This window comes from Stylophora pistillata, chromosome 6, assembly GCF_964205215.1.
Source record: "Stylophora pistillata chromosome 6, jaStyPist1.2, whole genome shotgun sequence".
NCBI lineage: Eukaryota > Metazoa > Cnidaria > Anthozoa > Scleractinia > Pocilloporidae > Stylophora > Stylophora pistillata.
Window position 1 is genome coordinate 21,004,575 of NC_142524.1, and position 27,028 is coordinate 21,031,602.

Below are 27,028 nucleotides of genomic sequence, written 5' to 3' on the forward strand. Positions count from 1 at the left end.
TTGCATATAGTCTCAAAACGGTCCACGGTAAACTGCATGGGAACACACGCTTGAACTAGTTGATTTTATTGTCAGCCCTTTTATGGTTTCCTTGAGAATTTTCAGAAAAATTTGTATTACCAGTATAAAGAGTATAAATGTGAAAAGTGAGCTACGAAGAATTCGTTGAAAACTAAGCCGGTTTTGTTCGTGGCTGCAGCGGCGGGCTTCTCTGTTCATGATAAACCTCACGAGTGAAATTAACCAAACGGTACAATGAAGCACTTTGAAAATTCTAAAATATCATATCCAAGTTGGGGTCGGTATATTTGCATTGTTCTTTACGCTTTTTGAGTTGCTGTGATTTCTGAAACAAAAACGATTTTGTTTTGGTTAATGGTCACGCATACACAACATAGCGTGATTTTAGGTATAAGGTCGACGATTTTCAACAAATTCTTAAAAATCCCACATTTATTTCCCCAAAGTAAACTTTACATATTTTGAAAGATCGTTAACTCGGGTATTGTCATTATTAATCTTACGAAATTCTAATCAAAGGCACATGCTTAAAATTATCGTTATTTTTCGCCTACCGTTTTACGTAGCACGGGAGAGCCATAACTTCTTTACTTCTCTTGAATAGTCAGATAAATCTATTGTTTATGAAATCATGGTGTTTAGACCATGGTAAGTTATACAACAAATTGGAACTATGACGGCTTTTTCTAGCGAGGCAGTTTTGACAAGCGAGTCAAGTGAATCATTACTAATTTCTAGCCTGTTTGCACGCGTTTGGGATCGCCAAATTGTGCCTAAGTTGAAAATGACTTCCACCGTTTTTCTCAGGAATTAATAGATATTTCAAGGAAAAACTGCATGGCTTTTATATACTTAGTAAAGGCTATCTATATGCAAAAGACGAGTGAATTTGATTTTTTTCAGCTTTGCCGAAGATTTGCGATTTTGTTTGATTCTTGCACGGATCTGCTCTTAAGTGCCAAACCTACAATGACTACATTAAAACTTTAATGCTAATAAAATACTTTACATTAATATTTGTAAACAACTGTAAAAATTGTAAAAGACATCAACGGAGTGAATATGACCATTTTCCTTGTTGCACAGAACATGTCATTGCCTTCAATAGTCAGGGCCGAGTCTCATTACTGACTCCTTGAACAGCTTCAATTGTCATCCATTCCCCAAAAACGTTCATGCGCACAATGAAACACCTGAAGAAACTCTAAGATTAAAGTTTGCTACGAATCGTCATATACGGGAAAAGATCTTTAACTTAGCAGAATGCTATTAAGACAACGGTTATTGATATCTTAAGTATCTACGAGAGTGTTATTAACGCCATCGTATCTTTGGAAGGTTATCAGAGATTCAGATCCAAATCAGTGTCGGCTGTGAAGTATATCATTTGGAGCCGGTAGTGAGCTGCTTGAACTCAAAAAGGGTATGTATTTTATCAATTTGGTTTATACAGTATAAAATTAGTTTGGGTCTTCAATTAATATGAGCAATAAAGAAAGAAAAGTACCCAAAGTACTGATTTTTGGATAAACTTTACCAATAAGTGATAGCGGTTAATATTTGAATCATCAGAACGCCCCTAAGATTTGAAAACTTTGATTTGAAAATTTGAATTAAAAATATGGTTGCGACGTGTGTATTCGAGCATTAGCTCCTCTTCAAATATCTTCGATGGGCACACCCCGGATAAGGAACAACCAAAGAGCATGCTTTGACATTTTCTTGTTGAACGTTCAGGAATTGATCAGTTACTCGCGAACGATCAGTGCTGAGAGAGAGATCCTATTTCATTCCTTCTTTTACAGGGATGTATGAATAGAAGAAATGAATTAAACTTAAGCAACGCCTCGTGCTTCCTTACTTAAGGAATATTTTGATAGACTAAGTGCGCTTTCTTAAAATTGCGCCGAGATGCTTTAGAAAAGACATGGTATTCGTAAAATAATCCATGTCATAAAAATTTTAATCAACAGAATCAAAAGTTTCATCATCATTGAAACTGAAAAGAAAACTCGACTCGGAGAAGAAGTAATTTTAGAATAACTTAAAATGGCTGAATTGAAACATCAATGTTGTTAGATATATTTTTTCTTTATCTACACTCAAAAGCAGTTGTCATGAATATTCAGCTAGGGTAAGGGAGAAGACTTGCAAGTGATAGTTGCTAGAACGATGTCTTATCCTCTTCACTGTAACGAAAGCCCTGGGCACTTTCCTTCTGCGGTAGACTGAATAAAGCAGCTGTTATCATCATCTGGTTGAGCCGCATCAAAGCGATCAAAGAGATGAAAACAAAAGAGGTATTCCTATTCTGTTTCTTGTTGTGGTGGAAGGAAACATAAGTGTTAATGCACTTATTAGCTAGATCCCGAGAGGCGTTGCGGGTTATAAAAGAAAGCATGTGCTCTATCGAAGTGGAAATCGTTTATATTATAAGGACACGAACGTAAGTTTTTTTTTTTATTTTGTTTCTTGTTTGTCCAGTCCTTTTGCGTATTTATAGTTGTAATTTCCTTTGTTTCTTTTAGTTTTTGAAACCGTACAACGTTCGTTCAAGATTATAAAGTCCATTTTATAATTACAAGTACGCGTGTTCAATTTTGTGTTATCGAACCGTTTTTATGCGTGCACAATAAGATTTACGAAAATTAAAGTCAAGGTTTTCCCCACCTATCAAAGCAACAGAAAATGAAGCACACAGAAAGAACTGACCATGACTTCTTAATTTCTCAGTAATAACAGGACTTAATTTATTCCGCATAGATTGTTCTAAAGACCTCTTTGCAAATTGTTTTTCGTCCATTGTAAACAGTCACGGAAAGCTGAAGAAAAGGAGCGAAAAGCGCTTCTAATCAACTGCTTGACGGTTCGATTTGTCAACAGATCCTACGAGACGAAGACATAAAACAAAGTGGCCAGCAACATAGGAGCTACAAAAAGGATGTCGAGGAATCCCTTGAAGATTTCGAAAAAAAGGGTATGTAACTTCTAAGCAAGAGTAAATGAACATTGGAACAAATAAACGTTAAACGAGTTTCTTTCAATTGATTTCCATCCAGTTATTTAGCATAAAAGCAACTTTTCTAAAACCAATTTTGGGAGAACCATCTCTTTGTTCTTCTTGTTTTGTAAGTATTTCAAAATTTCTGGCTCCTAATCTAAAAAAATTCTACTTAGTGCGGCATAACATGGGAGGGTCACTTCATTACCATATTTTACAAAGAAGCGCAAAACCAACGCTCTATCTAGCACATACATACTGATCAATTTCTAAAATGAAAGACGCCCTTGAAACACATTTCGTGAGCACTGAAGGCAGTAATCACCTGTACTTAAAGTCAGATGAGGAAAAGAACAGTTGCCTAGAAATGCTCATGACAAATATACTTTGCAAATATACCCACGATTTCTGCGCTGAAAGGTAATGACCGAGTCACTTTATCCAAGGTCTCAGTTTGGCAAAGTGCGTCATTTAAACTCAGGTGAAAGCAAACCAAACGTGTGTACAAAGAATGTGTATTTAATCAGCATTTGATATTAAAATTTCTCTATGATTTTCTTTATTCCCAGCGTCCTGTTTTTTTTTTCGGGAAAATGTTTCCCCCTCTTTGTTTTTCTATTTTATACCATAAAAGCTGTAGATGAATAAAATCATCTTTAGCCTCCGTTTTTGTTCTTAAAAATGTTTTCGTCCGTCTGTTACCTTGGTTTGGACTGGTCCAGCGTATATTTCTAATTAGAGATCTATTTTTTTTTCTCATAAAAACCGTAGTTAGGTTTTTAAAGTGTTTTGGCATCGAAGCAGGATAATTTATTATTCTTGTTTCCCGAATGATAAAGAGAGATGAGAAATGAAGGGTAAGCACGTCTGTTCTACAAATGAGTCTGCAGTTTTGTCATAAATTTGCTACTATATCGGCTAATACTTTCAAAATCACCCTACAGTATCTGAATCTAAATTTCTGTCTCAGTGGAGAGAAAAATGAACCCAATAGGAGAGGAAAACATAAAACGGTTGCATTAAAGCCTCAAAGTTAATTAAGTAGAGTCATATTTACAAACAGCTGGACGAAGTGTTGGTCACCCTAATTGTGAATAATCATCATTTTACTTGGAAAAGCAAAGAAGATGACATGCAAACAATATTTGGAGCCGTGTGTTTATATTTTTGGCAGCCCAAGCCCCTGCAAAAGCTCAACTAAAAACTTAGAATGAAACAGGTGATACAGTTGATGTTATTAGTTAGTATTGATCCAATCCATTATCTAACCTTTCTTGTTAATTCATGGTTATGAAACGTCTTGGAAATGCCTTAAAAGTTGCACTACAAAACAGCAATGAAGAATTGTCAGGATCATTTAAGTTGACACGAATGAAAACCTATTTCGGGTAAATATCTCAAGCAAGATAAGGTGGTAATTAAAAAACAAGTAATCAATATAAGATCTTTAGTATACCTATTTGTCAATAAAAATAACTTTGAAAGCTTGAAAGAAATTCGGACGTCAAATTTTGTAAGAACGGAATATTTTATGATTCTGTTGTATTCTAAAAATTCGTTCGATTTGGAGTGATTTTGTTGGCTTTTTTCAGTTTTCTTAAGAAAAAAATTGATCTCATAAATGTGATGACTATCTTTGGGCGTTTTGGAACGAAGGAGATACAGATCTCTCACGAAATTCACTCTATAAAAGCCCAGGCCGTTTCCGATTGTATCAGAGTGATCCAGACAGGTACTATCAACTGAGTCATTCAGTGAATCTCAGGAAAGTCAGGAAAGCCATGAAAGCACGAGTTATGTTAAGTATTCTGTTCCTGTTATTCCTGCTTCTTGTCCAAGGATCCGATGGGTTAGGACTATCAATAGCTTGCACCCATGGCTCGGTATGTAACAGGGGCATATGCAGTTACAAATATTGAGTGATAAATTGAGTTCAGTTTGACTGAGTCGAAACTAAATTAAAATTGTTTCACCGCAGACGGGAAGAGCTTATAGAAAAAGAAATTATTTAAAAGTGAAGAACACATTTCAGTTTATTAAGACTGTGATACATACCTCATCGAATCATTCACTACAGCCGAACTCAGCCTAGAAAACGAAAAAAACAACAAAAACGAAAAAAAAAAGAAAACTAAACAAAACAAACAAACAAACAGACTAAACAAAGACAAAAGAAACAAAAAAAGCGTTGGTTAGAGGCCAAAAAGAGTCAAGACTAGTTACACCACTGAGAAAGGTAAAGCCATCTTTAATTTTTCCCTGTACATGCGCCTTTGGCCGCTTACAAAGCGACCTTACACTACAATAATGATACTAAAAAATGCAGTGACGGTGAAAAGCAAATATTTCCTCTCTCTTAATTTGTCTAATTGTCCCCGTGTTTATGTACATGGCTGATGATCACCTTTTCTTTCATTAACGTTACACGTTTACGCCACATCACGGGAAAAAGGGACAGCAGGATATACTGTAAGAATGTTATTGATCAGCTGAAGCGACACTGAAAACAGCTAAGCGCATATTTAAATGCAATAGAAGCCATCATAACGGCTGGACAAGTCAAAAATTGGAATTACAAGGGGTGAAGAACAAATATAATATCATTCCCAAGTGTGGAATTTTTTCACATATTGCACGCTACAATTAAATTTCATTCAATAGCTTAATAATAATACTGGAAACTTTATTTGTTTTTAAATGTACAATTGTAAATCTCACTATGTATAGGAAATTTACAAATGCTGCTTGAGATTGGCTTATTCAACACACGCACAGAGATCAAAATTGCATCAAATCTGGGTTGTCTCAATTCCTATTTCTACAATAATAATAATGGAAACCTTATTTGTGTTTTTAAGTGTACAGTTGTAAATCTCACTACGTGTAGGCAATTTACAAATGCTGCTTGAGATTGGCTTATTCAACAGACATACAAAAATCAAAATTGTATCAAATCTGGGTTGTCCCAATTCCTATTTCTACAACAAAAGACGTAATATGTTGTTCTAATAGCTATATTTATCATTTTCTTGATTATATAAAGTTGCTGCTTTTTGGCAATGCCTATGTCATTCATCATGCCTAAGAACGTAGAGCATTCATCTGAGAAAACGCCAAGGGAGCTCATGGAGAGATTTACAAATTTCACACATCTGAAAGTTCTACTCATTTCGTTAATCAAATTCCGATATTTTTTTCTTTCTTACGTACTGCATTGTTGTACAAGTTAGATTCGAAACCAACTGTTAATTCTAGAACATATAGGCACTTGGACTGGGTTAGGAAAAGAAGATCTGTGCGATAATTTTCACCAGTTATTATTGAGGGATTTAGAAAACCAGTAACATCTGCATAGATCGAGGAGCTAACATTAATTACAGGTTGAAGGGACTTGGCAATGAAGTTAAGGATTGAGTCGTGTCCCCAGGTAAAGCGATCAAGGCAATGTTGACAACCAGCGACAACATGAAGGAGTGACTCAGGATTAAGGCGAAAGGAAGATTCAAGACTTTGTGATAATCCCCATCTTACCAAATTCTTACGTGTAGGAAGAGAGTTGTTGATGTAGCGGATGGTAAAGTTGTAAATGTTCTTCGGTAGATGGGACTGGGCCACTGACCAAATAGATTTAACAGATGACAATGAATACTTGATAACATTTGAGAAGAAGAAACCTTGAGATGTTAGGTGGTGTTCCAATTTATCCTCTTGATTAGAACGGAAATCCTTAAGAACTTCCTTAGTGGATTTGTACACATCATATTGAATATTAGTGTGACAGCTTGACGATTTCCAGAGAGCTTTCAAGGAATCATTTGGGGACTTTTTTAATGAATTTCGGAGAAGTGACTGGCACTGAGTAAATTTGATAGAAGGAGGACAAATATTAAGACCAAATCTATTGCTTTCTAGGAAAACATTGCTCAGTGTTCCAGATATCGGAATGTCAAGCCATTTTCGGATGTAGCCATTCACTACAGAGTCGAGATTTTGCGTTATCCAGGTTTTGGATATATTTGCTTTGGTGAAATGCCATGACAACTTCGATAGGACATAGACGTTTTGTCGTGTAGTATCGCTGAGTATTTTCCCGAGTTGCGCTGTATTTATACAAATAACGAGTAAAAATACTCAGCGATACTATACAACAAATCGTCTAAAAGGTTACTTATTATCCAACACGCCAAATTGTTTACATTTCAGTGCGGGCGAATTTTGCGGATATTTATTTACAGTGCGTGACAGAAGTATGTAAAGCGGAACGGAATTGGCGCGTTGTCGCGTTGCTGTTTCTTTTTTCTTCAACAAATGAAGAAATTTCCTGATCGTCTAGTGTTTTTCTTCGTTCGATTCATCTAAGAAACTTGAATCTATATTTGCCAGCCATTCTGGCTCTTCTTCGTGAGAAATATGATTCAAATTGTCCGCCATTTTTTTTTGTTAACTTCAACTTCTTTGTTTTCATTTTCCAACACAACAGTGGTAACAAGGGCCAAAGATTGAACTCCTCATGTAAAATCTACCATTTTCTCTTTCTTTGTTCCTCCTTCACTTACATTTGCAGGTGACGGATGTCACAAGCAAGAATGTGTTGTTCTAGAGATAGTTGGAGTCTGACTCTGTCACGCCTTTTACGTTACATAGCATGTTTTAATCCTCTTTGAAGTAGGTGATGAGGTTTGGCTCCCCGGGTTGCAATTGGGTGATTGCATTAAAATGACATGGTGAGCGTGAGTGGCAAGTAGAGCCTGGGGGTGAGCCAATCCACAAGAAAGATAGAACCAGTCATCGCTCGGCTCTCTCGGCTAGCCGACATTCATCTTTAGATAGATAGATAGATAGATAGATAGATAGATAGATAGATAGATAGATAGTTTAAACAACAAACATATGAAATACATATATATGAACTGCGGTTATGAAACGTATATGTGCACGATCCTTCGCAGTAAAGCACTATTTAAGCAATAGTGAAAATCAGACCTGAAAAAAATTCAGGCCTGTACGGGATTCGAACCACTGACCTCTGCGATACTAGTGCAGCGATACTAGTGCAGCTGCACTAGTATTGCAGAGGTCAGTGGTTCGAATCCCGTACAGGCCTGAATTTTTTTCAGGTCTGATTTTCACTATTGCTTAAATAGTGCTTTACTGCGAAGGATCGAGCACATATACGTAAGATAGATAGTTTATTACCAAATAAAATACATTGGAGCCATAGGCTGAATTGCGTGCTTTTCACAATCATTGATTATATAAGACTATATATAGTCCGGAGGCCAGGACCCTAAAAAAAGGGTTTCGTACAATGATCGGGTCAGAAAAGGTTTGATAGTGGATTTTGATAGAACAAGACCTGCTTATCAATGTCAGCTAGTTAGTAGAGTTGAATTGTGGTATAGGGTACGTGTTAAGCGGCTATTTTAATAGGCCACTGTAATATATTAAGTACCCTCTAAGGTTACTGTGTATGTACCAGAATACATTGCTGGAATAAAGTTGTGTTGAAGCGGCCATGTTGTTTGACCTCGTGGGTTTATATCACTAGCAATATATTACATTTTGGCGACGAGGATCGGTCGTTTTTCCACGTCATTCAAAAGTGCAAGGTCTTTGGACAACGCTGTGTGTGTTGTGGCATAGAAGATGGCCAGCACTAGTGCGAGTGGATTATTTGGACGTGTTGGCGAGTTCAACGTCGCACGTGAAACGTTTAGTGCCTACGTTGAGAGGATGGAAATGTTCTTTACAGCCAACAACATTGTAACGACAACAGGAGAGGGAAGCGCTGCCACCAACCTTGTGGTAGCGAACAGGAAACGTGCCATTTTCCTGACAGAAGTGGGGCCAGAGGTATACACAACCCTCAGCAACTTATTGGCGCCCACTAAACCGAAGGATGTGTCATTCACTAACATTGTGGAAGTCTTGGAGAAACACTACAACCCGAAGCCCCTGGAAATCGCACAAAGTTTTCACTTTGGCACGCGAAATCAAAAATCCGAAGAATCAGTTAGCGATTATGTGCTGGCTTTGAAGAGATTGGCGGTCCACTGTAATTATGGTGAATTCCTCAATCGGGCGTTACGTGACCGATTCGTATGCGGGCTGAACAATCCGAAGATACAAAACAAACTACTGAACACAGATGACCTCACATTCGAAAAGGCTTGCAGTATTGCCAAGACCATGGAGATGGCAGATAGGAACACCCAAGAATTTCACCCTTCACGCAGTGAAACTGTTCAAGTCAACAAGTTGACAGAACAAGGAAGTAAAAACACTGAAAAGAAGAACACTGAACAATTGTCATGTCCTAGGTGTGGGGGTAATCATTCAGGTCAGTCTTGTAAATTTAAGTCAGCAAAATGCTACAAGTGCTCCAAGATTGGGCATTTAGCTTCTGTTTGTCGCAGTAAGGATGAAAAGAGAAAGGGTAAAATTCATAGTGTACAGGCTTCAGAATCAGGCAATGATGAGTGTGAGGATGAGGAATTAGGAATTTATTCTCTGAATTCGCTTGACCAAAACAAGCCTAACTGCAATAGGTACACTGTAGAAATGGAAATCAATGGTAAACTGTGTATGATGGAGTTAGACACAGCTGCAGATTTCTCAATAATGAGTAGAAGTGAATATCTAGAGAGGTTTGCAGACAAGCCTCTGTCTCCTTCTAAAGTAACACTTAAGACATACACGGGTGAATTTACTTGATGTGTCAGGGGAAATGCAGTGTGACATAGTGTATAAGGGTAAACAATACTCTCTACCCATTCTTGTAGCCAATTATGATGCAAAACCTACTTTACTTGGTAAAAACTGGCTGCGGCACATTAAGTTTGAGTGGGGTGAGATATTTTGTATTCCCAAGGGAGACCCTAGGAGTGCTGATAGTCAACTGAATGAGTTGCTATCTAAACATAGCGAATTGTTTACTGAGAGTTACAAAGGTATGACGGGCCTTGAGGCCCATATTACTATGAGAGGCGATGCAAAACCTGTATTCGTGAAAGCGCGTAGGGTTCCATACGCTTTAAAAGAGCAAGTCGAAAAAGAGTTAGACAAACTAGAAAAGCATGGTGTTATTAAGAAAGTTGACAGGTCACTTTGGGCTAGCCCAATTGTGGTAGTGCCAAAGGCTGATAACACTGTCAGAATATGTGGAGACTACAAATCCACTATCAATCAGTCAGTTGAAGATGAGCAATATGTTTTACCTACTACTCAGGATTTGTATGCTGCTCTGGTTGGCTCTAAGGTATTTAGTAAGCTTGATCTATCACATGCCTATGCCCAGCTGAATGTTGACAAAGAAAGTCAAGAGTACTTGACAATTACCACTCATAAAGGCCTTTATTCCTACCAGAAATTGCCCTATGGGGTCAAGTCATCCCCAAAAATCTTTCAAGCAAAAATGGATCAAATTCTTCAGGGAATTGAAAAATGTGTTTGTAAACAAGATGACATCTTGATAGGGGGCAATGACTGGCAAGAGAATCTCAAGATACTTGCTGATGTGTTGGACAGGCTACACCAATACAATTTGCATTTAAAACTGGCAAAATGCGAGTTTTTGAAACCTGAAGTGGTTTATCTAGGTCTGAGAATAAGTGCCGAAGGCCTGCAACCGGTGGAGGAGAAGATCAGTGCAGTGAAAAGAGCCCCAGCCCCAAAGAATGTGAGTGAATTAAGGTCCTTCCTGGGCATGGTTCAGTATTATCATTCCTTTTTGCCAGGGCTGGCTACAACCTTAGCACCTCTGCATAGGCTTTTGCAGAAAACTATTCAATGGGAATGGACAGATGACTGCCAGAAAGCTTTCGAGGCATGCAAGGAGGGCCTCACCAGTGAGTCGCTGTTGGTCCACTATGATCTAAATCGTGAGCTTAAGTTAGCTTGTGACGCATCGAGTTATGGTTTGGGGGCAGTGCTTAGTCATGTAATGGAGGATGGTCAAGAAAGGCCAATAGCATATGCATCACGTACCCTCAGCTCAAGTGAGAAAAGTTATGCTCAAATTGAACGGGAGGCCTTGTCTATTATTTTCGGGGTAAAAAAATTTAATCAGTTTCTATATGGACGAAAGTTCACTTTAGTAACTGACCACCAGCCATTGTTGGCTATTTTGGGCCCCAAAGCTGCTATACCCACACTTGCAGCTGCCCGTATGCAGCGCTGGGCACTTGTCCTTTCAGCATATGACTATAACATTGAGTACAGGAGCTCCGAGAAGCACAGCAACTGTGATGCCCTTTCTAGATTACCCCATGAAGAGTCTAAGATTGGCAGTGAGAGTGAGATTTACAATGTAAGTGCCATTGACAAAGATTTCCCCATAACTGCAAAAGAGATTGGGAAAGCTACATTGATGGATCCAGGGTTAAGCAAGGTACTTGATTGGGTCATGGTGGGGTGGCCAGAGGTTTGTGATGAAGATTTAAAACCCTATTACACCCGTCGACATGAACTTTCTTGCGAACAAAATTGCATTCTCTGGGGTTCCAGGGTGATCATTCCCCCAGTATTTAGGGAAAAGATGTTGGAGGAGTTGCATTGGGAGCACCCAGGCATTTGTGCAATGAAAGCAATAGCACGCACCTGTGTTTGGTGGCCCAAGATGGATGAGGAAATTGAACAAAAGATTAAACTATGCTCAGTGTGTCAGGATGTGCGGACCTCTCCACCTTGTGCCCCATTGATACCCTGGAAATGGGCCACGCGACCCTTTCAGCGTATTCATGTTGATTTTTGTCAGAAAGGGAGTGATTTTTTTTTTGTGGTGGTTGATAGTTTTTCAAAATGGATAGAGGTTAAGCACATGACCTCAATCACCACAGAGAAAACCATAAATGAGTTGCGTCTTATATTTGCCCAACATGGTTTGCCCGAGGAGTTGGTATCAGATAATGGGCCACAATTTGTTTCAAGTGAGTTTGCTGAGTTTATGTATAAAAATGGCATTAAACATACCCTAACTCCTCCTTATCACCCACAATCAAATGGTGCTGCTGAGAGATCAGTCAGGGTGGTAAAGGAGGCGCTTGTCAAACAAGTTCTAGAGGGAAACAAGGGAAGGTCTATCAAACATAGACTAGCAGACTTCCTCTTGAGATACCGTACCACCCCACACAGCACCACAGGTGCTACGCCAGCAGAACTGCTGATGAGACGTAGACTGCGTACTCGTTTAACTCTAGTGAAACCTGATCTAGCCAAAACCGTAGAGAGTAAACAAAATAAGCAGAAGGAATATAAGGATTTAAAGGGTCATCAAGATAGGCTGTTTGCAGAGAATGACATAGTTCGAGTGAGAAATACTCAAGCCCGTAGCAATACTGAGAGATGGATTCTGGGAAGGGTAGTTAAGATCTGTGGACCCAGAACATATTTAGTTAAGACTGGCTATAAGACCAGATATGTTCATGTTGATCATTTAATTAAAGCATATGATCAGGTGCCATATGAAACTAGAGAGTTGGACATACCTGTCCCAGAACTGTGTGAGCAACCCACTCTAAGTGTAGATAATAGCCAAGTTTCATCCGGGGTGCCGCAGCCACCAGTCAATTTTTCAGATAAAGATGATGAGCCTAATTCTAGTATTAGTGAAGAGAATTTAAACACACCATCGCCGGTTGTTCTGAGGCGATCAGAGAGAATTAGGAAACCTGTTGACCGACTGAACCTGTAGTGAATGTTATGGCTACTATTGTGTTACTGGTAAGGATATCTTATTTGTAAGGGGAAAGCAGTGTAATATATTAAGTACCCTCTAAGGTTACTGTGTATGTACCAGAATACATTGCTGGAATAAAGTTGTGTTGAAGCGGCCATGTTGTTTGACCTCGTGGGTTTATATCACTAGCAATATATTACAGCCACCTGTTTAAATTCATGGAAACGAGGTTAAGATACAAGACCACTGATAATGCGTAAATTAAACGTTTATTTTGACCTGAATCTACAAATATCGTTACACCCTTGTAGAACGAATCTTAGCCATGTTCAGATTGCTCAAATTGAGGTCACGTGACCGAGCACGTCACAGCTGCAAGATCAAAAATGGTGTTTTAGAACTTTTACTAACCTATTTTAACGTCCTCACTACCATAAATGTGTTAGTTATTCACAGATAAACTGATGTTTTTATACGTACTTTTAGTGCATTACACAATTTGACACAAATTCTAGCTTATTCAAACTAAAACAATAAAAAATGGTAATTTTTCTTCCATTTCTGGGTCAACATGAAAACGAGGCTCATTTCGGTAGCTTCTGTTTACAGCGTTATCTGCAATTGATTATCAAGGGAAACCTATAATATCGTTGCTTCTTAACAAATAATTTCCCAGTCATGCTCAAAGTTTGCAAAGCAAGGTCAGGTGACCGAGCACGTGAGTAAGTACGTTTATAGAATAGCTGTAAGTACGTTTATAGAATAGCTGTAAGTACGTTTATAGAATAGCTGTATCTTATTTACTTAAACTAATACTTTTATAAAACAAAAAAAACAACAACAACAATCGACCATTGTTTTTTATGTCCTTTTAGAACGCAATGTCTTGCAATATTTCAAAATGTTTATATTTGGTTGCCATTTTCTTTTTTATGGCCTTATGTTTTTTATGTGACACGTTACTTTAAAATTCGTTATTAGATTATAGAATGGCTAATAAAGATTCCTTTTCTGAGGGCTTCGCCATACCGTTACTTCCAAAATCGAGAAAAAGGAAACTGTCCCGTAGCACACTGTGTATTATTTGCCAGAATGACCGCCCAGAGGAACCACTCAGAAAGGCTACCAATTACGTTACATAAATATATTACGTTATTAAATATTATTATTATTATTATTATTAAATATATGATAATTAAATATATTACGCTATTACGTTACAAAAATGCTAAGACCTAAATAAAATTACTAATATAACTAATATACAGCAGTGGAATAGCTAAAAATCTAGGTTAGCACGCGCACACAGCCGGGATAAATGAAGATTTAAAACGATCAGTGCGAAAGCGCGGCATGTTAAAAACGCGCCGGTGTATTACGTTATTAAATATTATTATTATTATTAAATATATTATAATTAAATATATTACTCTATTACGTTACAAAAATGCTAAGACCTAAATAAAATTACTAATATAACTAATATAACTAATATACAGCAGTGGAATAGCTAAAAATCTAGGTTAGCACGCGCACACAGCCGGGATAAATGAAGATTTAAAACGATCAGTGCGAATGCGCGGCATGTTAAAAACGCGCCGGTGTCTAGTATTTTTAGCTGAAAGATGCCTATCTGGCAGCAAGTTATATAAATTGTGAGATGGATTTGAGACAGACAAAGACAGATCCGTACATACTTTCATGCGTCTGTCATAGAGCGAAGCTAAACTGTGCCTTTCTAAAGAGTCATGGTATCACAGTTCAGGCGAAATGATGGATAATGCGCGTCTTTGGACCCTTTCAGTGTCATCACTAAGATACGCAGGTAACGCATGATGGAATATTTGTGCGCAGTATTCCAGAACAGGACGTATAGTAGTACAATAGAAATTAGTTATGTCATCCGCTGGAACGCGGGCCCTCTTTAGGAGAACTAAAAAGTATAATCGTTTGTTTGCTCTTTTTATAACATCATTGACGTGGTTATTCCACTTAAGGTTACACGAAATAGTCACGCCTAGGATCCTAGCCGACTCTACCGTCTCTAATTCTTTGCCATCTACCAAGACGGGAGTGAAATGGTGTTTCTGCCTTTTGCAGTCGATGACCATAACTTTGCATTTGTCAGCATTAAGCTGCATCCTCTGTGCTTTGGACCAATCTTCTACCACTTTAACAGCGGTTTGGGCGTCACCTAATGCGTTACGCGCGACGATCTCTGCCACCGTCGTGTCATCAACGTACTTCCAAGTTTGAACCTGGGGAATTTTTATTTCTTCAGTACGTTCGTTTTCGACTAACTAATCAGAACATTGTCGGCAGCATGTCTTAAGAAAAACACTGGTTGAGTTTTGGAACTTGTACATGGATCATGCTTGTTCACCAAAGTTTCTTCTGCTTGGCTTAGACGAGCCTCTTAATTGAAATAAATAACTCGAGCGGCATGAGACTTTGATGTTATGAAACTGAATTTACCCAAGAGGTTTGCTTCTTGATGTTCGTGAGACAAAGCAGGTAGAATTAAGCACAAATTTCTTTGCTTCTTTTGCTTGTAGTTAATCTCGTATCCTTTTTCTCCCGTTCACAGTTATTTTTGTTATCCGAACCACGAAGGGGAGACAGTCGGCAGCTCAGTTGAATTAAAAACGTACGCTGTTCATGATATGCTCGCTCACGAGATTACCCTTTGCATGATCGAAACGAGCGATTTTGAGTTCATTGTTGTCTAAACGCGAGCACCATCAGATTTTGACACACTCATATACAAAACCTTAATTTGCTTAAGCCGTTAGTTCGTATTTTTGAGGCGAGGCAGGTGAACTAGCCGAAAGAAAACAGTGTTTCTTTTTTTGTTTTGTTTTCAATGTGTTATTTATGTCTGACTATATCATTATCGAGGTAATTTGAGCTCCGTAGCAGTTGCTTCCACTTTGTCAGTTTTGTTTAGTCAATACAGTGAATGGACGCTTTACGAGTCTCTTCCCTTTCATTTTCTTTTTTTCAATAAGTAGTTTTCAATAAGGCCAGCCAAACCTGTTTCAAAACTGAGATGGGATAAAGACCGCAAAATTTTTTCAACCTTTCTGATCATAGTTAATCGAGGGGACTGGTTATGAAAGCCGGCGAACTTCAAAGGACCGGCCTATTGTTTGGGTTTTGAGGTTGAGATGCACCGTCACGTGACATTGACCGTGCATCTAAAAACAACATGGCGGACGCGTGTGATGACATGTTCTTCTTTGGAGACGATTTAGAGGCAATTTTAGGAGTTTTAGAAGAAGAAGAAGACCTTGATGAGCACTTCAGAGAAGCAGCTGCTGATGTAAGCTATAGAATCTGTTTTAATAGTTAAAATATAGCCTAAAAACGTCAAAAAGGAAGATTGAACATGAAGGTCGAACAGACTAGCTTTCGACATCATGCTTTCGATCAATCACTCTTATTTCGGGCTCTATTTATAAACCATTTCTTGCCTAAACGTTATTTTATCAGCTGTTGATTTAAAGATGATTTATGAACCTAAGTAGTGTGTGATGTTGATCGTGAATTTGGTTTTGCAGGTTCACCCACTGAGCGTCACTTGCCCTCATTGTCCAAAGAAATGCAAGAGTAAGAGCGGACTGAAACGTCACATCACTGTTAAACACAAAGATAAAACAGAAGAAACAGAAGAAACTGAGACAGACAAACCAGAAAATCGAGATCTATTAACTGTGGAAACGTATGCAAGCATCGTTGGCAATGCTAAAGTGAAACTTAGAGACAGCAAAATTTATCCAAAGGTAAACAGAGACGAGATATGGTCCTACAACTGCAACACTCTACAATCTTCAACACCTAAATTTTCTGAAATTCAGGGGCTTTATATTCAATTGGCAAAGTCTGGAAATGCAGAGAGGTTTTATGCAGCCTTTTACGCTAGCATAGTCTTGCATGCTTCGAGCCATTTTGTAGGATTATCAAGAAACTCTGCTACATTACTTTGTTCAAAAGTGGCCGACTGCCTTTTAACACATAGCAAAGAAAAAGCAGAAACTCACACATGTGAACCATTGACGAAATTATCTGATAAAGAGAAGTCAGGGTTACAGTATATTGGAGGTTATGTACTACATAAGCTACATAACAAGCACCAAGTAAAACACTAGAAAATGACCACGCAATCTCACTGATAATGGCTGGGAAATGGGACAATCCTATTGGTGAAGATCAGAGATTGACTACAACATTGAATCGAGGTGGACTGTGGAAGATCACAAGAAATGCTCAGTCTGTTTTTGAAAGAACTGAACACTATTTCAGGGAAGCTACACGTAAAACCAGTCTGAAAAACATTCCTTTAGCTAATATTATTTCAAGATCAATGCATGATGTAACTGTTGTCGCATCTCACTCTGCCATGTTAGCCGACTCTGAAGTTGAGATTAGTAGCCATGTTGCCAAAGATGTTCTCCACAATATTATTAGTTTGTATGTTAGAGTTCGTTCTTTTTCATTTGTGAAGGACGTTATTCAAAAACACAAAATTAGATTGAAACAACTGAAATCAAAAGCTCTTCGCAAGGACATCAATAGGTCATCAACAGACTAATTACTGTAATATTCTTTAAATTCCCAAAACAAATAGACTTTTCTGTAAATTTAATGTTCCTGTTTTATTTAAAAAATATCATAATAAGTTTGACTGACGCTGTGCCTAGAATATGTATTTCAGGAATTATGCTACAAATATTCAAGTAGAAATACAAAGGAGGCAAATGTTTGAAAGTCAGTCCTTATGTATTATATTATTAAAACTTATATTAAATTATTAAAGCACAATTGTTAAAACCAATGATGTTTGTGAGTTGAATACATTGATATGAAAATGATATGGAATATATCAGACTGTTTACAGATAAGTAAGAAACCTTTCCCAACAATAAATGGGAACAATTAATCCTATTGATTTATGAAACACCAAATAAAACAGTGTTATGATATAATGCTATTTACAAATTTACAAAAAACCTGATAGAGTGAGCACACTTGAACAATGAAAGAAAATATTTTTAGGGGATAATCAAAACAAGGGATTAGTCTCTAAGATAACTATTAATCCAAAATCCTCACAGAATAAGTATGCTCACTCTAATGTATTATTTTAAAATTACAAGATCACTCACTATATATTTATGAATAACCCTATGATACAAAACAAGAAATTGATACTTTTTATATTTTCCTAAGTTTTAAGCTATGTTTTAAGTTAGATACACACTCATTTGGAGATACACAGGTTATAATAATCAGCAATGTCAGCATTATTTAGTTTTCTTCCTTTTTGGGACAGGGTCATCTGAGACATTAACCCATGCCTTGTTTTTGTCTTTCCTGCCTCGGGTATTACCAGACTGACAGGTGACAGCGCGTTGCACTCTGATGGTGTTATTGTTGTAACCAAATTGACGCATATCTGGGTTGTCACTTCTCCTACCAAGCTTCCTCTGGTTCCCAAAATACTCCTCAAGGGGATCTTGGCAAAAGCGCTCAGTGAGCACATATTCCATCCCTTCATTAAGTAGAAACTTTGTAGCCTCTACAACTGAATGAACTGTGATTTTCAAGCCTTCGTAGGTTTGCCAAGAGAGAAACATCTTGCTCCTTGCATTGTTGGTGTACTCACCAGGACGATTGGTCACACTCTCTCTCCAATTTCTCAAATAACCAAGGAAATCATTGGTTAACCAGGCAAACCGTTGATCATTCACTGATGAATATGGCTTGAGAAATGGCTTTCTTTTACGCACATGCTCATGTTGGTTGCGAACATTCAGACAATCAAAGAAGTTGTCCATCATTTCGCACAATTTAGATGTGGCGATGGTGTCGGGAGGACCAAATGACTTAAGAACATTTGCCACTGAAGCACTGAGGATCTGGACAGCAAGGTTGACTCTCATTGTAGAGTAAGCACTGAGCTTAATATGGTCATAAGTTAACCGAGGAAGCAGCTTTAGGCCATTGTCAAGGTCTTGATGAAACAGCTGGATAAAATGCTGCCAGAGGATATAGTGGCCATCATTCCACATGTACCTACAGAATAAGACATTGGTTATTACTATCAATCACTAAATCAAACTACTTCCTTATCGTAGTTTACACCTAAATCATTATATGAATTCTGTAAATGTAATGTTGTTTTGAATAACTAAGGTTACAAACAAATCTTATTGTTTGTAACCATAGTAACCATGTTAGCTAATGTTATCTAGTCAAAATACCAATAATTCTAGCTTGACTATATTATTTCACCTCTTACTAAAAGCAAGGGAAATGTTTGACTCTGTTGTCAATTATATGAATAAATTATACAATTTCTAACATGGATGCATTGAAAGTGCAAATTTTATTCTGTGAAATTATATCTCTACAATCATAGTTTCAAATATATCGACTTACCGAGTACATGTACCATGACCAGAGCTGTAGACACAATTTCTTGTAGTCTTAATGAGATGGGGAGCATCAGAACAAAAATATATGAACCTGTCGGGTGCATAGAGGTTCACAGTGCGATAGCACACATCAGTTCCAGCATTACCATCAAGAGCTTTGTGCATTCTGTACAATGCTCGGTTGGGTGACGCTCCATCTGATGTACTTGCAATCACCCAAAGATTACAAGCTAACTCAAGCACACATACTGCTTGCCAAAACAATGGCATAAGCTGATAAGATGTAATCCCATCGGTGGCAAAATAGGCTAAGCTGAACTTCAACTCAGTACAGAGACCTCTGATATAAAAGACCATAGCATGGCTTGCAATCTTGTCAGCTTTTTCAAGTGTTCCAAAGTTTATATCAGGATCTCCCAGGTCAAGGAAACCAGTTAGTTCCCCAGATACTTTGTCAAATACCAGATTTGACAAAATTTTCATTTCGTCAAAAAGGAGCACAATGTATCGTTGCACATCGAAGTAGCTGTTTGTAAGAACATTCAACTCCTCAAGTACTTCCTCTTGAATGCCAGCTTTGGGTCGTATACAATTTCTATAGTCCTTCAATGTGCGTTGGCTCGGCAGTACAAGGATGTTACTTTTCCTGAGCTCTTCATAGCATGCTGGGGACTTGGTAGCAAGTGACAAGCAGTATCGAATGATCATAGGATGGTATCGGACACCAGTTTTACTCTTTGTCATCAATTTCTTTTGCTGCTGCCAGAACAGATCCATGAATGGAGTGATATTTTCATTGGATGTCCCCAATATACTTGTAATGTCATTGCTTAACTGGTTGTCTACTTCTACACTTGACTTTTCTATCTCTGATTTCATTTCTTCAAGCTTTCGTTCTAGTTCTGCACACTTCAGCCTCTGTGTTTTTAGGGTTAGCTTTATTCTCTCTGGTGTTGTGTGAGAGACTGGAGCAAACAAATGAGCAGGCTTTGCAAGCTTTCTTTGCTTTGCTTTCTGATCCACCTCTGACTTGTGAGAGTATTTGTAGCAAACACAGCACTGCTCACCATGCTCCACCAAAACTTCACAGTCCCGTGTTCTCCAATATTCCAGCTGTGGGAATATCTCAGAATCATCTCTGAATAACGGATCCACTGACTTCGGTATAATGTGGTGTACGATATCGGATGACAGTTCAAATGGTCTCACTCCAGGGCAAATCAAGAGAACATCAATTCTCTTGATAAGTTCAGAGACTGTGATGTTCATAACGGATCGCAAGGTTTCAAGATGAATCGCATGATCATCTGGCAGAAACCATCCAAACACAGACACAGAAAAACCAAGACTATCATCGATGGTGAGCTGAATCTTTGGTAACACAAGCAGAGAACTCTTCTTTGTCAATACAATTCGATCGATTGCTGCCTCTAAGATCCACTCACTTAGAATTTTCAAAGATTTCACTCGTTTTACTAGATCTTTAAAGTCACTGTAGCATTTTTTAGGGGCCACTTCTGGGATTTCGTTGACTGCGCTTCGAGGTGGACGCACATTTACTGGTGTTGTGAAGCTACGCTTCGGCATGTTTACTGTTGGCAAGGCACCAAACTTCGGTTTCTTTTTCTGCATCTTTTCAGATTGAACTAGAGTAGAAACAATCACAAACAAACAGAATCAGAATATAACGTTTGAAGTTTATCAAAGCTCAAGTTAATTGATAAGCTATGCACCTAAGCACCGCGCAGATTATGTCTAGGATCGCGTGTAGTTAAACTTATAAGATTGCATTTAATACTTACAAATCTCAATATCCTCGGGCCTAAAATGGTTTTCGCACGTAAAGACACGATCATTGTCGATCTGGCGCTTGAAATCTTTGTCTACAACGCGTGTTTTGGTCAATTCGTTTAGCCAAAGTTCTCGCCATTTCTTGTATTCAGCATTGCGAGGGGCAGGAAGTTTCCAGATGCCGATTCCTTTCGTTTTGCGGGACGAGCCGCAACCAAAAACAGAGCAGTTATCTCCGGGCATTCCTTCTTCATTTATAGATACATACAAGCAGTATTTAAGAAGGAATAGTAATATTACAGACGTAAAACGTGCAGTCATCAGTACAAACGCTCACATGTGAGACGCCATCTTGAATCTATGTGATGCACGGTCACGCTAGGTTGAACTCGAAAAACCAAAACAATAAGCTATCCCTTTGAAGTTCGCCGGCTTTCATAACCAGTCCCCTCGATTAACTATGTTCTGATGAAGCAAATTATGAAAAGCCTATTTGTAAAAAAGCAGAAACACTATATTTATTAAATGAAAGTTGTTTTCTAATTCGGTTTGTACTTATTAATAAGGCTGGCCATACCAACCTGTCCCTCATGAGAAAAAAAATTTAAACCTTCATGATAAATATAATTTATGAAAAACCTTTTGTAAAAAGTACAAAAACCATGTTGATCCACCCAGTCACTAGGAAGGCATCGTGAAAGATAGTCCGTATGTATGTTCTCCGTGGGCGGTAATAACATCGACACATGATATAGTATTTCGCTAGAATTCATGTAATAAAGGAAGTTATTCGAAAGAGCATATTGAAATTTTAAAAATGCTTTCCTCTCTTTGAATTTTCTCTTTACTGACATGAAGCCTCGCCCACTTCCTCTCCCTCCATTCTATAACTACTTACCCAGGACTCCTCGCGGGCCCAGTTACCATTTTAGTCACTGATCTTCTTGTAGACAAAGCTCAATTCAGTAATGAAAACTCATGTAAAGTTAACCTTGAAAACCAAACATAAAAAGGGGCGAAATTCAGGAAAACAATACCTTGCTATGTAAAAATGCAATAATTTACCTCTTGCTTTATTCTACGAGTTTTGCTTAAGAACTTTTTGTTTTTGTCTTCGAAAATTCCATTTTTTAGGGGAGTTTCTGACACTTGACACGCAAATATTGTCCATTTGCCAACTTGCAATGGAACGGAATATGAGTCGGTTTCACAAAGTGCGTTAGTATTTATAAAATGCAATGGAAATCAGTAACAAAATGAGCAAAAAGAAAACCATGAACTGAACATATTCTTGTAACCGAAAGTTATTTGCTTTTGTGTACGCTGTTGGTTTGCAAGAACATTTTGCTTTTGGCTCGTCTTAATTCGACCATCTCCATTAGAGGTGTTATATTGGAGATGAAAATACTTTACTCAGTTCCTGTTATTCGAGGTAGAGTTATCACTTAAGCTGTTTGAGTTTATGATTCTCTATCAGGTGCTTAGCTACACCTGTAAGTTAATTTACAAGAAATGAGGTGATTTTGAAAAACAAGTAGATAAGTTAGGTTAAAAGCTGTGTCCCAATTTTTTTAAGGTTGTCATTTTGAGTGTCATCCCTCGGTCAGAGCAAAAAATAGATAAAACTCGCTTACAATCAAAATTCCTTACGGAGGTTTGCCTTGTGTTATCAACCTATCGTTGAGAACGTTATCAATTTATTTCCAACTTTCTGTATCTACCCAGCCACCGACGCGCATAAGGGTTTTGAGAAACTGAAAACCTTTTTAATTTTTGACATTTAAGTCTGAAAATTGATCTCTCCCTTTTAGAAAAAGTTTAAACAGATGTTTTCAGCTGAAGATAAACAATTTAAGAGCGACTTTTAATTACTTTTCTACATTTAGTAGAGTTTACTACATTTTATTCTGAATTTGTTTCTAAACGGGCATTTCCTCAAGTCCTGTCTTCCGTCGGGAGGAAGAGTTAACTTGTCGGAGAGGTCAATGTTGACTGAGAACGGCTAAATTAATAGTTCTAACTAAATAAATTTTCATTCAGCCATTACCTTTGTTAAACGACTCAGTAGTTACTGGTTGATTTATCATATTTATTGAAGTTAGAATGAGGACGATTACAAACAAGTAATAATAAAAGGTTTATTAAACATCTAGACTCCTGAAACACCATAACATTGAAGTATAACAGTTGGCGCAGTTTAGATGGTTTGTCGTGATTAAGCATCGGAGGTTGGAATCCGAAGGTCTAAGATTCAAAGCCTCGTGGACTATGGATTACGGACTGCGTTGGAATAAATTTTAGCCACGCATTATTTCCTCAAACTTACGTCTAATACAAATATTTTTTAGGGAATTTTCATTTTTTAACGGTAAGTTGTACCAATGGTGAGGGCACCATAAAAAGATTCATCGATCTCTTAGTATTTCTTGCCTTTCCTCATCGCCTAGGTATCCCAAATAAAAATGAAAAATATAAAAAATTAATCCCTAAAGATTCGGTAGAAGACATAAAATATTTTATTTTGGGGCAAATTAGTTTATGAATTTACGTTTCAACTTGATCTGCTGCAGGCACAGGTAGTAAAGTCGAAGAAAAAACACATGCAGACCGGAAACTCGTGAAGCATCTATTTGCATCAGTGGTAACTTAGTCCAGTTAAAATAGTAGTCTGATTATTAGGAAAAACTTAAGTTACGTTTTTGCGTTTATCGTCTCTTTCATTCTCGGCACGTTTTGTGCAATTCTAACAACCCTTAGGCGACCAGATGCTTCTTGACGAGGGATCGAGGTAATGGGCAGATCAAATTTTTTCCGGCTTTCGCTTTAATTATTTGATACGCGAATTTTGTTTCACTGTTTTCATGTCAGGAAGAAATTGATCTCATAAAGCTGACTATATGTAGGCGTTTTGGAACGAGGGAGATGCAGATTTCTCACGAAATTCACTCTATAAAAGCCCAGGCACTTTCCTACTGCATCAAAGTGATCCAGACAAGCACCGTCAACTGAATCATTCAGTGAAAGTCAGGAACATCAGGAAAGTCATGGAAGCACGAGTGATGTTAAGCATTCTGTTCCTGTTATCCCTGCTTCTTGTCCAAGGATCCGATGGGTTAGGACTATCAACAGCTTGCACCCATGGCTCGGTATGTAACAGGGGCATGTGCAGTTACACCATATTGAGTGACAAATTCAGCTCAGTTTGACTAAACCGAAACCAAATTAAAATTGTTTCACCTCATCTAATCATTTGCTACAGACGAATGCTGCTTGGAAAACGAAGAAAACTACAAAAACCAAAAAAAAGCAAAACAACAACAACAACAACAAAAAAAGAAAGACAAAACAAACAAGAAAGCGTTCGTTTGAAGCCACAGAAAATTGAAATTGGTTAAAACTGATGAATGCAATTGTGATTTTTGGTATACCCATACATGTTTTCTTCTTTTGTAGCCCTGTCGAAAAGGAAAGCGGAGGGAAGGTCACGCAAGACGGGTTTGTTCGATTGCTCGACAATTGAATTGTGAACAGATCATGCGGGACGAAGATACACACCAAAGAGGACTGCGTGAGGAAGATGTTGTTGGGGAAATGTTTGAAAAATGAGTAAACAGAAAGGAAGCACCCTTTTAAACGCGTTTTCTTTCGTTAATTCAATAAAGTAAATGAACACTTCGCAAGTCTGGAATAGTCTGGTTTTGACGCTGAGTCTCGACATTGGTTCTTGAATAATAGGTGGGATCCTGTTGTATTAAAGGACATTCCCCCACATGTCCTTGATAAGTATGTCCCCCACCCTCCCCTCTCGAGGGTTGCGGATTACGGAGCTGTTTCGGTCTCAAAATGAGCATATGTCTTGATCGGGTACGATTTTCCTTGAATTAATCTAGAAACTCGTCCTTATTCGAAATGAGCTGTTTACAAAAAGAGTGGTTGAAAGTGTTCTCTTTTTCTTTTTTCTATTTAAGAGAATTAGACGTAAGAGGCACAACTTATTTTGTTTAAGGATCATGATACCAAATTAAAAATCAGCTGCTTAGCAAGTCAGCTGCTTAGCAAGACTGATTCAGAAACAATGAGTTCATTATAAACTATTTGCGAATAAACAAGTTAAGTTAATAGCTGTTGGAGATGGAAATGATTGTCGTTCTGCGTGACAGCACTACATCAAAGAAAAAATTAAAAATATTCGCAATGGTGATATGCCTTGTATCATATCCAGCTAAATTTTTCAGAAAGCTTACTTAATTTTTTTCTTCATTTATTACCGCTCCGTTTTTTCCAATTGTAGCCACGACTTAGCATATAGAATGTGCTTCGGAAGGGGGATAATGTTGGATAATGGACCTATCAACGTTTTCGCTTATACATTTAATTATCACAGTTTAATGTGGGCGTGTTGCAACAAATGGGATGCAAATTTTCAAACAAACTCACTTTAAAACTCCCCTATTATGAATTGATCTAGTTTTGGGGTTGAAGTTCGATATCGTCCTTGAATACTAAGAAGGACCTCGCTGCATTTAGGGATATTAGGGGCTTTAAGCAGTCAGGACGGCATCGCCGTCGATTAAAAAATGAGTTTCTACTTTTGGTTAGAATTTCGAAAATGGCTGCATGTGTTTACCGTCTCATAGGGCGCCAGACCTCAAACTCAACATAACGCATAAAAGTAGCGTTGAGTTCCAAATGTAAATAATAATAATTTGCCGCCGTGGTTTCGCTTCGCAGACGACGAAAATTTTGGTGATTTCACGTGGTTGTTTTGAAAGGATGGCTACGAAATGTACAAAGTTTTAAAACGCATGTGCTGGGCTATTGTTCTGCCAATTAGATCTATTGTTTCTCCACGTTCTAGTTACCGTAGCCGTTGTGGTACGTTTGCTTAAAGTCCCTATTCTCCCACGCGACCAAGGTAGCATGTGTACCACTCTTCCATCTTCAAGGTACGGGATCTCGAGCTGTATTGGTCTCGAAACGGGTATATTTTAGTAGGATATGATTTTCACAAGACTGTATATGGCTATTTGCCATTTTAAATACAGATGAGTGATTTGGAATTAAAAGTATCTTAAATTCATTATTGCAACGAATTTTCTTGTGAAATTTACGAATTGGTGATATTGTGATATTGATTCTTCTCCGGATCTTTATGATGCGATAACAAAACTAAAGTTATTTGGAATATTGTCTACACATGGAGAACCAAATGGCAGACCCCTATAAATATCTGCCAGGGGTGCACTCCGAAAGCTGAGCTACAAAGTGGGGGCTCTGATCTTTTCTTGAACGTTGATAATCGATCCTTACTTGCTGAAGACCAGCGCTTTGATAAAAAAAAGGTGTTTTTTTTTTTATAAAAGGCGTCCCTAGTCGCGGCAATTTTCAGCAGTCGATTTTTATGAAAGTTTTATTGCATTGAAAGACTTATCAGGAAGTGTTTGAGGTTGGGGAGTGCCTAGCACGAGGTGGAAATTAAAATAGCTTACTCGGCGACGTATAAACAAAAAGGCCTCTAAAAGAAGAAAATTTAGTTCATGTAAAACAAATTCAGGCGGCAACTACCGTTTTCGTTGGGAAGCCTTAAAACTCATTCTTTCTCTTTTGTTTAAGTTTCTACTTCTTAAGCACATACGAAAAGTTACCTCGCGATGCATTTGGTTTCTTTAATGATACTTAAAACTAATTTTATTTACGTTGTAATCATTCGAGTATTTTTCAAATCGGAATCCTTAAGTTTCTTTGAGTGAGCATCTCCTCACTTGACCCCGATTATGACTTCCGATCAGCTCACGTCGTCGAAACATTCTTCAGTCACCGCTACCGACGACAGTTATTCTCAGGACTGTACTGAAGAGGACGATCACACATACCCTACGAGCACAGTCTCTTGTCTGCGTTCCTTTCTCTCGCGCAGGAGACTCCACTTATTATTTTTTTATTTTATTTTATTTAATCTTTATTTGAACACGATCAATTCATCAGCCTATAAAAATACATATCACATATGCTAAGATATTTAAAATTAAAACTACATACTATAACACTAAAGCTGTTTTCCGTGAATGCCGTGCGTTAGACTTTAAGAATGTCATTGATCTT

At 37.9% G+C, this 27,028-nt stretch overlaps 2 protein-coding genes and 1 pseudogene across 3 annotated transcripts; 2 read left to right on the top strand and 1 right to left on the bottom strand.

The window, feature by feature from the left end:
* Positions 1-8,476: 8,476 nt before the first annotated feature.
* Positions 8,477-9,751, top strand: LOC148728726 (uncharacterized). The gene has a single exon (XM_088762678.1). The coding sequence runs from the start codon at positions 8,669-8,671 to the stop codon at positions 9,734-9,736; it is 1,068 nt and encodes a 355-aa protein (XP_088618804.1). The 5' UTR covers positions 8,477-8,668; the 3' UTR covers positions 9,737-9,751.
* A 6,031-nt stretch (positions 9,752-15,782) lies between these two features.
* Positions 15,783-24,602, top strand: LOC148728727 (uncharacterized; annotated as a pseudogene). The gene is made up of 3 exons (XR_016002291.1): positions 15,783-16,020; positions 16,259-24,072; positions 24,380-24,602. The product of XR_016002291.1 is annotated as an uncharacterized LOC148728727 (transcript).
* On the bottom strand, positions 17,389-21,247 carry LOC148728728 (uncharacterized). Its single transcript, XM_088762659.1, has 3 exons — positions 20,938-21,247; positions 19,140-20,781; positions 17,389-18,773 (listed from the first exon to the last, which is right to left on the bottom strand). The coding sequence occupies exons 1-3, from the start codon at positions 21,245-21,247 to the stop codon at positions 18,002-18,004; spliced, it is 2,724 nt and encodes a 907-aa protein (XP_088618785.1). The 3' UTR covers positions 17,389-18,001.
* Positions 24,603-27,028: the final 2,426 nt, after the last annotated feature.

What these genes read in the sequence shown, in the direction of transcription:
- LOC148728728 (XM_088762659.1), bottom strand. Translation starts at nt 21,247, where the DNA reads ATGACTGCACGTTTTACGTCTGTAATATTACTATTCCTTCTTAAATAC. An exon ending in GCCCGAGGATATTGAGATTT is followed by an intron (nt 20,782 to 20,937) that starts GTAAGTATTAAA and finishes TTTCTACTCTAG; the next exon opens with TTCAATCTGAAAAGATGCAG. An exon ending in GGTCATGGTACATGTACTCG is followed by an intron (nt 18,774 to 19,139) that starts GTAAGTCGATAT and finishes CTTATTCTGTAG; the next exon opens with GTACATGTGGAATGATGGCC.
- LOC148728726 (XM_088762678.1), top strand. Translation starts at nt 8,669, where the DNA reads ATGGCCAGCACTAGTGCGAGTGGATTATTTGGACGTGTTGGCGAGTTC.